Below are 13,086 nucleotides of genomic sequence, written 5' to 3'. Positions count from 1 at the left end.
ATAAAGGAAATTATCTAGAGAATACCAACCTGTTTTTTTTTTTTTAACAAATATTTTGTTGTTACCCCTGAATGTAAAAGTGTTAAATTAAATATTATTTTATGTGAAACAATGGGATTATTCAAAATGAGTATCTGAATCAGCATATTTAAAATAGTGAGGATCTTGTAATTCATAGTGGGAAAGGGGCTCTTCTATGGCAGAACATAAAAATTGGAGGTAATATCTTCAACCATTTATTTCCTTAAATGGCCTATATAGTGTCGCATTTTCCTCTGACATTTTTTTTAGATTCTATGCAAGGTTTCAATTATCAGCTTCCAGATTTATATAATTTATAACAAGCTGGTATACATAAGTGTGTTCTGTTTTTATCAGTATAAGTAACTTGAGTGAGTTGATGTAGAGACCCCCTAATTTATAGGAAATGAATTATAAATATAAATATTTTTCTATTCTGGGGCTTAAAACTGTCACCTCAGTAAAATTTGATAGTAGTGAACACTAAACTTGTGGAATATATACTGAATGGTATCAGAACTGAATTATTGGACTACTAGTTGTTGAAATATTGGTTGTTATGCAAGTTTGCACATTTGGTATCAAAGGTGGTTGCAGAGTCAAGACTGGTGGCACAAACCTGTAGTCATTGTGATATGGAAAAATGAGGTAGGAAGAAAGTAAATATGATTCAGGACTCAGTAATTCAGAGACCCTAAGCAACATTGTAAGCCCATTTATCACAATAAAAAAAAATCAAAACTTCTTGAAATCCATTTCAGGGGTAGAGTGCCCCTGGATTAAATCTCTAAATTAAAAAAAAAATAATGCTGAATCAGAAGAAAGACATCACAGATCAGATTGTTAAACTAACTTCATGTATGTGTTTGTTCACTAGTGATAACTGAGACCCTGGTAAAAGGAGTATTTCCAAACTGTCAGAGAGGCATTAAGGGTGCAATAGCCTTTTAGAATTTTTTTTCTTATCTGCTTAGTATTCTCTCAATTTCTACGTTGAAATGAGCCAAGTGAGTATACAGTTTCACAGTGAGAGTGGTTTTACAAATCTGGAAATGTTAAACCTGATATGTCAGTTTCCTTATGAACTGAGAGATTAATAGTCTATTCACTTACTTTGCTGTTTTATTTTTATTTTTTGTTATAACTTTGTGCCATGTGATTCAAGTTGACCCAAGTACCTAAGTGTTTTGTAATAGTTTGATAGTTAAAAATTTTATTCTTTTGTTTTAAAAGTGAGTTGTGATGTTCTAAAAGTAACTTTTAAAATACAGTATAGATTTATGGTATATTTAAATAATGAGAAGATAGACAACTTTGGAGATAAACATTAAAATAATTATGTGGATTATTGAAAGTTTTGGTGTGTCTTTAGTGATGTCGTATGTCTTCTACACACTAAGGTGACCACTGTCATATGAGTATAGTTATTACTGTTTTGCTATTCATATCTCAAGTATCATTGATTTGTTTGGTTGTTCTTTTTTTGAATATTCATTAACTAATTGCAACTATTATTATTTATCCTTTGGAATTATGTTGGATTTTTTCCCACTTTTTTGGCTTCAGTGTTTTGCTTTACATGTGCTGCTGGCTGGATTTCATTATACCAAAATTATCCACCAATTTTACTGCTTAAAATGAATTATTGGGGCTGGGGATATAGCTCAGTTGGTAGAGTGCTTGCCTTTCATGCAAAAAGCCTTGGGTTCAGTCCCGGGCACCACAAAAAATGTATCTTATTGAATGGTTGACATCACTACCATATGTAAAAGCCACCTCTTTTAACTCTCATTAATATTTGTATGAAATAAAGTACTATGTCATTAATCATATGGTTTATGTAATATGTATTTCTTCATTTTTATTTCAGGAACCATTGACATTAAGAGATGTGGTCATTGAATTTTCAGAAGAGGAATGGAAATTCCTGAACCCCTCTCAGCAGACTTTATATGGAGATGTGATGTTAGAGATCTGTAAAAACCTACTCTTTATTGGTGAGCCTAAATTTCATTCAGGATTTTTAATTAAAAAACAATATTTATTTTTTTAACTTTATAGAGTATCTTATGGTAGCTTCTATTCTGCATTAATAAGTTTGTTTCTTGTTTTTAGTACAAAGATTGGGTATTTGTTTATGTAGAAAAAAATGTTAAAGATTTTTTTTTCTTTTTAGGTGTAACTTATCTTTTCTAAGTACTGATTACAATGTACTTAGAAAGAAAATGGTTTCAAAGTATTTTAGTATTTTTATCTAGAAAAAACATATTTGAGAAAATAATTTTGTAAACTCTTATAGGATATTTTCTCTTTCTTTTTTTCCTAATGAGTGTAACATTAAAAAGACGTCTTTAGTTACCAAGAAAATAACAAAATGTGACATATTCCATCAAAAAAAAAGTATTGATGTCTCTATGTAATCCTTGCTCACCACTTGGTTTCCAATGAAATAACCTTGGGATTTGAAGAGAGAAGTGACAGTAGATATATCAAATTGGGTAGAAATCAATGAAGCAAAGAATACAGATAAGAAGTCCAAAATTAAAGAGGAATTCACATTTAAAAAATGTTAATTAATAAGCTAAAATATGACAGAAAGTATTTTATGAAACCTAGGTTTGTTTCAGTTCCAATCATTAAAGAGCATTTCATACTCTCTGTTTACCATGCATATCAATTATTTAAGGTCCTTCCTGTTCTTCAGTGATCTCCCTACATTTCAATTAACAAAATATTGTAGGAAAATCAAAAGACGAGGGGCTGGGGATGTGGCTCAAGTGGTAGCTCAGTTTCCTGGCAGGCATGCAGCCTGGGTTTGATCCTCAGCAACACATACAAACAAAGTTGTGGTGTCCACTGAAAAAAATAAATATTAAAATTCTCTCTCTCTCTCTCTCTCTCTCTCTCTCTCTCCCTCTCCCCCCCACTCTCTCTCTCTCTCTCTCCCTCCCCCACTCTCTCTTTTTTAAAGAAAAAAAAATCAAAAGAAGACACAGATAAGTGACAGGAAATGTGGCATAGTGACAGAGAGGCCAAACTGTCAAGCTTTATTTATATCAACAGGTTAATTTAGGTCATTGGCATCACTAGTACACACTGTTCACTTTATTACTAGGCAGATTACAAACTTAGCAACATTATGCAGCTTATATATCAGTTATATACTAAGTTGCAATGTCCAGTGTTAGGAGTTTTGTGTAGCTCTCAAGAAAGTCCACTGTATAAAGTTACTGTTTTATGGACATATTTAGATTCAGTGAGCCATTCTGCTTGTCTCAAAAGAGAGTTTCTTTATTCCAAGGAGTTGCATGCCAGAGACTATGTTTCAGGCTGATAATATTCTAGTGCAGAGCCTTTTCAAGCAGGGCACTGCCATAGCAGCTTTACATAGCACATGTATTTAATTACTTGACTAGTTCCTAGGGAAAATTGCAGGGCATTCTAAGGCCGGGAAACAAAGTCTTGTCCCCCCTACAAATTATTCCACAATGACTGTGAGGATATGCATAACCTGGCATTTATTTGCATTTGGAGGCTCCCTAGAAAATCTGCTCATTCCCAAATATCTCTAGGCAAACCATTGTAAGGTATTAATATTACAGGAGAGTTTCTTTAATATAATTTAAATATTTATTCATTCAAATTTTTCTCATCAGAACTTTATATGAATGCTTATATTGAATATTCTGTAAAGTTTTTCCACCATGTAATGAATAGCAGTATTTCACAATACCTACACCTAGTGGAAATGTAAGTATAGCTGATCAATGTGGTTTAAAGAAGAATTTTTAGGGCTGGGGCTGTAGTTTAGTGGCAGAGGGCTTGCCTCACACATGTGAGGTATTGTGTTTTATCTTTAGCACTACCTAAAAATAAATGGATGAAATAAATGCATTCTATCCATCTATTGCTACAAAAATTAAAAGAAAGATTTCTATTGTAATACAATTATTTATAATATTGTAGGTAACATTTCTCTAATTCTTGTGTCTTTTTTGACTCTCATGCTTTAGAGACCTTCAGTGTTGTTCATTATGTTTTCTCACATTAGTGATACTGTTTTTGTTTTCATATCTATATGTAATAATTGAATAGAAATTATCATGACTTGTCACTTTAGGACAACATTAGGTAAAATTAAACTGCATGTGACCCATATGCCAATATTCAATCAAGTTTTCTATGCTTTTACTAACAAGTAAAAATATTATCCCTGTTTTATATATAATTGTATATTGCCTTGATTATTTTTTCTGCTTTTGTGCTTAATCATGTAATATATCTAAAGTTTGTTTTATATATATATATATATATATATATACACACACACACACACACACACACACACACACACACACATACACATGCAGCTGATTGAAAACAGAGGTTCTTGTAATATTGAGCTACATCATCACCCCCTTTTGACTTTTAGTTTGAAATAGACTCTTGCTAAGTGGCAAAAGTTGGAATTGTATTTCCATGTTTCAGCCTTCCAAGTAGCTAGAATTAATGGCATATTCATCATCTCTACATATATGAATCTGTTCTTTTTTCTAGGAGTAAGACTTTAGCTTTTGAAAGGTACCATAAAGTTATTTATAATTCTTTATCTTTTATATATTTGTCAAATATATAATTGTGGTCAAAATTGTATATCTTTGCTGAACTTATTGTCTTATATATTTTAAATTTACTGGTCAGTTCTGTTCATTCAAATTTTTTTGTAACATTTTTTTTCTAAAAAATTTGTATCACATTTTTTCTTCAAACAAGTTCTCCTTTTCCTTACTTTTTCATCCCTAATGCCATTTCTTTTGGTCTTTATATTTGGCTACAGTAGATATCTCTAAGAAGTAGAATTACCTGGTATGTTTTTGGTGGGGGGGGTGTGAATTACTATTTTACTTAACATACTCTCCTGAATGTTGATCATTGTAGATATTATATAATTTATTATCTTTGAAAAGATTTCTAACTTTTTCATTTCAAATTGCCTTCATGTAGTCATTTGAAATGATATTTGATTTGCTTGCCACATTGGTCTATTTTGAATGTTATTTAATGAGAATAGGTCTGTAAATATATTTTGATTTGACCATCAAGTTGAGGGCTAATTGATATACTTTCAATTTTATTACCATGGCTTTCTCATTTAACCTCATTACATTGAATATTGTAGCTTTTTTTATTTTATATCAGGAATTACTATTTAAATTTTTTAGTATGTGTAGTTATTGATGTACCAAGACTATTCTAAAGAATTGTTCAAATAACTTATTTTGTTTACACAAAAATAATATTGATTGTTTGGTATTACATAGTCTTCTTAGATTTTTGGGGGTGCTACTGGCAATTTTTTTAAGGACAGGTGCTTAACCACTGAGCCACATGAACAACTCTTTTTGGGGAAGGGTACTAGGGATTGACCTCAGGGGCACTTGTCCACTGAGCTACATCTAAAGCCCCATTTTTTAATTTTACATAGAATCATGGTCTCCTTGATTTGCTTAGCACCTTGCTGTTTATGAGGCTGGCTTTGAACTCACAATCCTGCTGTTTCAGTCTCCCAAGCTTCTTGAATTACAGGTGTATATTACTGTGCCTAGCTGGCAGCTATTTTCATATTTTATTTTGTGACAGTACCTAGGTAAGTTGCTTAGGGCCTTGCTTAATTGCTGAATGTGGCTTTAAACTCATATTCATAAATTTTGAATATCACTTTCACTTTTGCTTTCCAACTTACAATTTTATGTTACAAAGCAACTTCAATATTTTAATATATTTAACATTTGTTTTGTATTTTTAACCTGATGTCTTTGGAACAATATTCCATACATTATAAAGAAGATTCCCTCTGTAAACCTAATTAGTTTTCAATGCTTTTTGAAGTATTTCCATTCCCTGAGTACTAATGCAATGATTTTTTTTTTTTACATCAACTGGGGATTGATGTATCCTACTATTACTGTGTTGCTTTTTATGCTGTTGAATTTTTTTTCTGTGATTTTTTTCTATATATAAAAAATATGATTTGAGTTACAAATATTTCGACTATGATTGTATTCCAGAGATTAGTCATATTTATTTTTATATGATATTGTACTTTGTCTCTCATTTATATAATTATCATAACCTTTGCAACTTTGAATGTAATATTTGTTATATCTTTTTGTTTTTAGACTTTTGTGACCTTATATCTTAAGAAAACATTATGTATATTTGCATCTGACATAGTTAAAATATTTTTAGGTTTAATCTTGTTAATCACACTGTTTTCTGTTTAGTTTTTTATAAATTAGTTTATTTCTACTTAAATTCCTGATGAGAAAGAACTTATTTCTGTAGATTTCAAATTTTGTTGATTTTTTTTAATAAAATTTTCTACTATAAAAAAAACTGCCTTAATTTGTATTTCATAGATTTTATGGTGATTATTTTATTTTATTACCTTCAATGTTTATTTTATCATTACTTTGGAATTATATAAAAGTATATAGGATCTCACTGAGGTACTTAGTGCCTCACCATTGCTGAGTCTGTCTTTGAACTTATGGTGCTCCTGCATCAGTCTCCCCAGATACTGGGATTATTGTCATGTACCAGATCTTCCAGGAATATCTGTGTATTTTAATTAATTCTAGCCTTTGATATATTTTCTTCCTCAAATTTCTAATTTATGAGACTGTGTGTGTGTGCGTGTGTGTGTGTGTGTGTGTGTGTGTGTGTGTGTGTGTGTGTGTGGTGCTGGGGATTAAGCCCATTCTTTTGCATGTGAGGCAAGAATTCAAACATGTGACCTGTGTCCCCAGCCTGAGACATGGTTTTTAAAAGAATATTTTTAGTATATAATTTCTAACTTTTTGTTGCTATTTTTTCTAATTTTTTTTCAATTTTCTACATTGATATTTAGTTTATTAACTACATTTCAGGTTGTTTTCTGGCATTACTTAGATAATTAACAACATCAATTTTTGAACTCTCAATTACTAGTATTACATTGTTTGTTTGCTTGAGTTGATTATACTTTTTATTGTGTGAGCTATTATTTTCATTGGGATATTTCTATTCAAAATCTCTTCAATTAGATCATTATAGTCATTTTGGAAAATATTTGGAAGTTACGAAGTAAACAACAAAAAAAAAAAGGTGATGTGCAATGATATATAAATTTAATTCCATATAAATGGAAAGCTGAGACAGTGGAATGCCAGTTTAAAATAAATTTCATTATCTTTTTAATAAACTGTTTTTTAAGAAAAAGTATATAGATATAGATATATAAATATAGAGAAATGCCTGTGGATCTAGTTTGGTGATAGAATACCCCTGTGTTCTCTTATGAAATAATCCCCCCAAAGATAAAAATAAAAATAAACAAATAAGAGATATTCATTTCCTGAAACACTTGAGTCACAGGTGGATTCTGAATATGTTGAAGTGAAGGGCTATGATTTGACATTGTTGTAGTAATATTAGTCAGTTTGCATTTTGTCCTTATCTGTGGTGCTACAATTTCTTAAGATAATTTTCAAAATTTTCAAAGCTTTTGTCATCATGTTGTAGTGAATTTTATGTATTTATTGAATAATAATCACCTTGAATCATACTGTTCTGTGGCTATTCCCCCCCACTTTGATAAAGTTTTATATAATTGCAGAGTTATTCACAATAGTAAGTGAAATAACTTTGTATTATTTTTTTAGGTATGTCTTCTAATCAAAACCAAGAATTTTCAGGGGAGCAAGAAATACAATATTTTTTGTAAAACTTGAAAAAGCAAAGGTATGGAAAGCAGGACAGTTAATACTTGGTTTTAAACAAGAAATTGAAATTGAAAGAGAGGGAAGTTCAGAAAATTTGTCTTAATGAATGGAAAAAAATATGAAAATTATCTATTTAAAAAATTACAAGTTAATCAGGTTATATTATTACAAAAATCTCAGAAGACTGACTGCTCATCTAGTGCCATTCAGTTTTTCTTTCATTAAAACTTTAAATTACACTATTGTAATTGTAAAAGTTTTACTACTAAGTATTTTTTTTAAAACCACTTGCAATACACGATGTTTTAAATTGCAAATCATGTATCAAATTACATTTACACAATGTTTACAGGGCATTATGAAGCTGTCTTTTAAAAATATCTTTAGGATAATAAAGACTCAACCAGTTTTCTCAGCTTTAGAAATAGGATTAGAATAGAAATAGGCATTTTAATAAAAAAAAAAACTCAAAAAGTTATAAAGTGCTTATAGTCAGTTATGTTTTTAAAACTTTTAATAATCTCTACATAAGTGCAGGTTAGAGAAAAGTGTACAGATCATTAATTTAAAGTTGCAGCATTCTAATCTGTTTTTTTATAAAGTAATAAAAAGAGATTTTCTACACAGTATAGACAAATTGTCTAATTTAAACACATGCATACGATTTCTACTTAAAAGAAATACATGAAGATTAAGGAAATGCTGAAACAAGCCTTAGTAAGACATTTCTGTTTTAAAAGAACAATTCAATAATTAAATGTGCTTACAGTGAAAGTTTGGTAGGTATTGCTTTTAAATGCAATAATAATTAAGCAAAAAAAAAAAAGAAGAGAAGCAGTTTAATCTTTCTAAAACACATCAAGTAAGCATACAGCTCATCTGTCATGTATGACAATCCAAACACAGGAAAGTTCCAGGAACTTTTAGCAGAGTCTCCCAGAAAGAACACAGCCCAAATGGCTTGCAGGAATCACACCCCAAAAGCAGACATGAGGGTCTTGTGAGAATTATGAAAGGCTTCTGACAGTTTTCCAGTATCTTGCTAAGAGGTATAATAAAACAAGCCTGAGATAGAAGTAGTAGGGATGGTGTGGGGCAAATGAAGAACAATGAAGGGCTTAAGCTAATAATTGTATAACCCTTTGAGAAAAGTAAAGCAGCCATAGTGGTGATTTAAGACAACCTTTGAATGAGGAATGGCTTACCATTAAACTTCTCCTCTGTAAGAAAAAAAAAAAAAAAAAAGATCTATAATGTCTTTGTCATTTCATGATTCTGTCTACCATTGCAGAAGCCCACTTTTGTAGAACCTTCTCCCTGAAACTTGATAGTTTGAGTCAAGGGTGCTTGTAAATATTTATTTATAATTTTAATTCAAATTGAAGCAGTCTTTGTGTAGTTACCAATGTATTTATGGCTCATAAGTTAGCATAATTACTCCATGTCATGGGACATCAAGCATCCCTCCTGAGTAATTTCTTTTTTGTAAGCTGATGAGCCATCTGAAAAAAAAATAAATATATGAAATAATTAGTAAAGGAATATAAGACCAGGCAAAAACTTATGTTAAAAGCGGTAAAACATCGTATAGATTCTCTAGACTACATAAGTTCTGATAAACAATTGCTAGATAATTTTTTTCAGTTCTTTTTTTAAGGGAGTGTGCATCAAAGTAGGAATAAGATTTCAACAGGAAGAGTCTTTCTTGAGATAGGTTCATTGGCATTCTGACATGTCTCACCCATCTCTGTGATGCTAAGTGGCTATATGGCTCCAATGGATGATACCATCTCCAATGCCATGCTTAATTTAGACAAAACTAGGTAGTATATAACATGTACTGGATAGTCTCAAACCAGCTGGATTTCAACTGTGAGTTCCTAAATACCAGACTTTTTACCTAAAGTCTTCCATGCTTTTTTTAAAATTTCATGCACAATTTATAGATATCTTTCAGCAGCTCCATCTGACATGCACTGCTTCATCTTTCATATAAACAGGGATTTTGACCAGACTCCAAGTGAATATCCCAAAAGATCTATGCATTTTTGTGGTTTTGGTTGGAATGAGAAAAACTTTCCTAATGTGAGAAACAGAGACTTCCTGGATCCTATAAAAGTCCCTAATAAACTAAATCCTGTTGCCATTAGATTTTTCTGAGGCCCTAGAACTATTTATCTGTGCATCTCAAAGAATATGTTTTCAACAAATCAAAAGTATTCTCTAACTTATTTCAGTAAGCTAGTTACATAGAAAGAATTTTAAGAACACCCTCAGTGATAGATATTTTTGCTGGAAAGTAGAGCAGCCAAGCTCAGATGAAGTTTGCTCTTTGGCTTAATGAAGAATGCTCTGGCACATCAGGGCAATAATATTTCCCAGTACCTGAAGGATTCCCCACAAATTAAAACTAGACAATAGTGTGTTGGAGGAAAGGTGGAACTGTAGGAATGTGAAGCATTGGCTAAGCTGGAGAGAGACAAGAACACATATGGCAGTCACATTTGAGGACCTGTGTGTTCTTTTAAACATTTTTGAACAGCATTTTTAATTATACTGTTTCTCTAAAAAATGAAAAATTTGCAATGGAGTCTATTTCATGCTTTAGTTAGTCACTGGAATAATTTAAAATTCACCATTGAGTAAATATATACAAATATTTCTTTAGACAAGATAGAATAAAAAGAAGGAGCAGAAGAAATTTCTTAGTTTTAGTAGTCTCTCTGACTGTTACTTACAAAAATGATGAAATGAAGAGTTTCTCCTTGTGGCAATGCATGGAATTATAATGATTGTTGGAGTACTTGTACTTACCTAATATTGCTTAAGTTAAAAGTAGAAAGAATTTTAAAAACATTCTCAGTGATACTCAGAGAGACCTATATTTATGATAAATCTTTTAGGACCTGTAGACAGTCTCTACCCTAGGTAATTCGCAGCATAATAGATTTGGTGTAAAACAATGTAAATTCTGTGAAAGTCATTAAAGTTTTCTTCTTTTTTTAAATCTTAGAAATCACCCATGTGATCGTTTAAAAGAGCTTTACAATGAGAAAAGTGAAAAAGTTTTTAATCCATACCCAAAATTTATTTATCCAAGCTTTTATAATCAAAAGACAAATTACAGCTATAAGGTATGTGAAATCATTTTTAATAAAACTACAAGAATTTCTGACCTCCAGAGAATTAATATTGGTGGAAAGCTCTACAAGGTAAAGAAATATGTAAAAGCATTTAAAAATTCCTCAGTTCTTTATGAGAGATGTGATAAATCCTCCATAAGTAAAGAATGTGAAAAAATATTTTACTCAAATTCTATGTGTTACTAAAAACAATAGGCTTTACAATGGAGATAAACCTTACAAATTGAAGAAATGTGAAAATGTATTTAAGTGTTGCTCAAACCTCTTTAAACACTACAGTAAGCATACTGGAGAGAAATTCTGGAAATGTAAAGAAAGTGTCAAAGCTTTTAATAAAAAATCACACCTTCCTGAACACCAGAAAATTCATACTGGAAAAAAGCCATACAAATGTAAAGAATCTGAAAAAGATTTTAATCGAAAATCATGCCTGACTGAACACCAGAGAGTTCATGCTGGAGAAAAGCCATACAAATACAAAGAATGTGGCAAAGCTTTTAATACAAATTCAAACCTTACTGAACACCAGAGAATTCATACTGGAGAAAAGCCATACAAATGTGAAGAATGTGGCAAAGCTTTTAATCAAAAATCATGCCTTACTCAACACCAGAGAATTCATACTGGAGTAAAGCCATACAAATGTGAAGAATGTGGCAAAGCTTTTAATCAAAAATCATGCCTTACTCAACACCAGAGAATTCATACTGGAGAAAAGCCATACAAATGTAAAGAATGTGAAAAAGCTTTTAATCAAAAATCATGCCTTACTCAACACCAGAGAGTACATACTGGAGAAAAACCATACAAATGTAAAGAATGTGGCAAAGCTTTTAATCAAAAATCAAACCTTACTCGACACCAGAGAGTTCATACTGGAGAAAAGCCATACAAATGTGAAGAATGTGGCAAAGCTTTTAATCAAAAATCATGCCTTACTCAACACCAGAGAATTCATACTGGAGTAAAGCCATACAAATGTGAAGAATGTGGCAAAGCTTTTAATCAAAAATCATGCCTTACTCAACACCAGAGAATTCATACTGGAGAAAAGCCATACAAATGTAAAGAATGTGAAAAAGCTTTTAATCAAAAATCATGCCTTACTCAACACCAGAGAGTACATACTGGAGAAAAACCATACAAATGTAAAGAATGTGGCAAAGCTTTTAATCAAAAATCAAACCTTACTCGACACCAGAGAGTTCATACTGGAGAAAAGCCATACAAATGTAAAGAATGTGGCAAAGCTTTTAATAGAAAATCAAACCTTACTCAACACCAGAGATATCATACAGGAGAAAAGCCATACAAATGTGAAGAATGTGGCAAAGCTTTTAATAAAAAATCATGCCTTACTCAACATCAGAGAATTCATACTGGAGAAAAGCCATACAAATGCAAACAATGTGAAAAAGCTTTTAATCGAAAATCACACCTGACTTAACACCAGAGAGTTCATACTGGAGAAAGGCCATACAAATGTAAAAAGTGTGGCAAAGCTTTTAATAAAAAATCATGCCTTACTCAACACCAGATAATTCATACTGGAGAAAAGCCATACAAATGTGAAGAATGTGGCAAAGCTTTTAATAGAAAATCATGCTTTACTCAACACCAGAGAATTCATACTGGAGAAAAGCCATACAAATGCAAAAAATGTGAAAAAGCTTTTAATCAAAAATCACACCTGACTGAACACCAGAGAGTTCATACTGGAGAAAGGCCATACAAATGTAAAAAGTGTGGCAATGCTTTTAATCAAAAATCAAAACTTACTCGACACCAGAGAGTTCATACTGGAGAAATGCCATACAAATATAAAGAATGTGGCAAAGCTTTTAATAAAATGTCAGAACTTACTCGACACCAGACAGTTCATACTGGAGAAAGGCCATACAAATGTGAAAATAAGTGACAAAGCTTTTAATCAAAAATCACACCTTACTTGATACTGGAGGCTTCATAGTGAAAAAGTGCCATACAAATGTAAAGAATGTGGCAAAGCTTTTAATAAAAATCATGCCTTATTCAACACCAGAGAATTGATACTAGGGAGAAACCATACAAATATCTATAATTTAGCAAAGCTTCTAATTGAAGGTCACTCCTTAGTCAACACCAGAGACTTTTTATGGGAGAAAAGCCATACAAATTTG

General features: G+C 31.3%; 1 protein-coding gene across 1 annotated transcript in view; it reads left to right on the top strand.

Annotated features, from left to right (window-relative positions):
- LOC144373231 (uncharacterized) overlaps positions 1 to 12,845 on the top strand; it is a 66,094-nt gene extending 53,249 nt beyond the window's left edge. Inside the window, 3 exon segments of the mRNA XM_078036337.1 lie at positions 1,892 to 1,997; positions 10,701 to 10,712; positions 11,377 to 12,845. Of these exon segments, the coding sequence (XP_077892463.1) occupies positions 1,892 to 1,997; positions 10,701 to 10,712; positions 11,377 to 12,845 (1,587 nt within the window).
- Positions 12,846 to 13,086: the final 241 nt, after the last annotated feature.

This window comes from Ictidomys tridecemlineatus, unplaced genomic scaffold (assembly GCF_052094955.1).
Source record: "Ictidomys tridecemlineatus isolate mIctTri1 unplaced genomic scaffold, mIctTri1.hap1 Scaffold_320, whole genome shotgun sequence".
NCBI classification, from domain to species: Eukaryota; Metazoa; Chordata; class Mammalia; order Rodentia; family Sciuridae; genus Ictidomys; species Ictidomys tridecemlineatus.
This window is presented reverse-complemented; position numbering and strand designations above follow the sequence as displayed.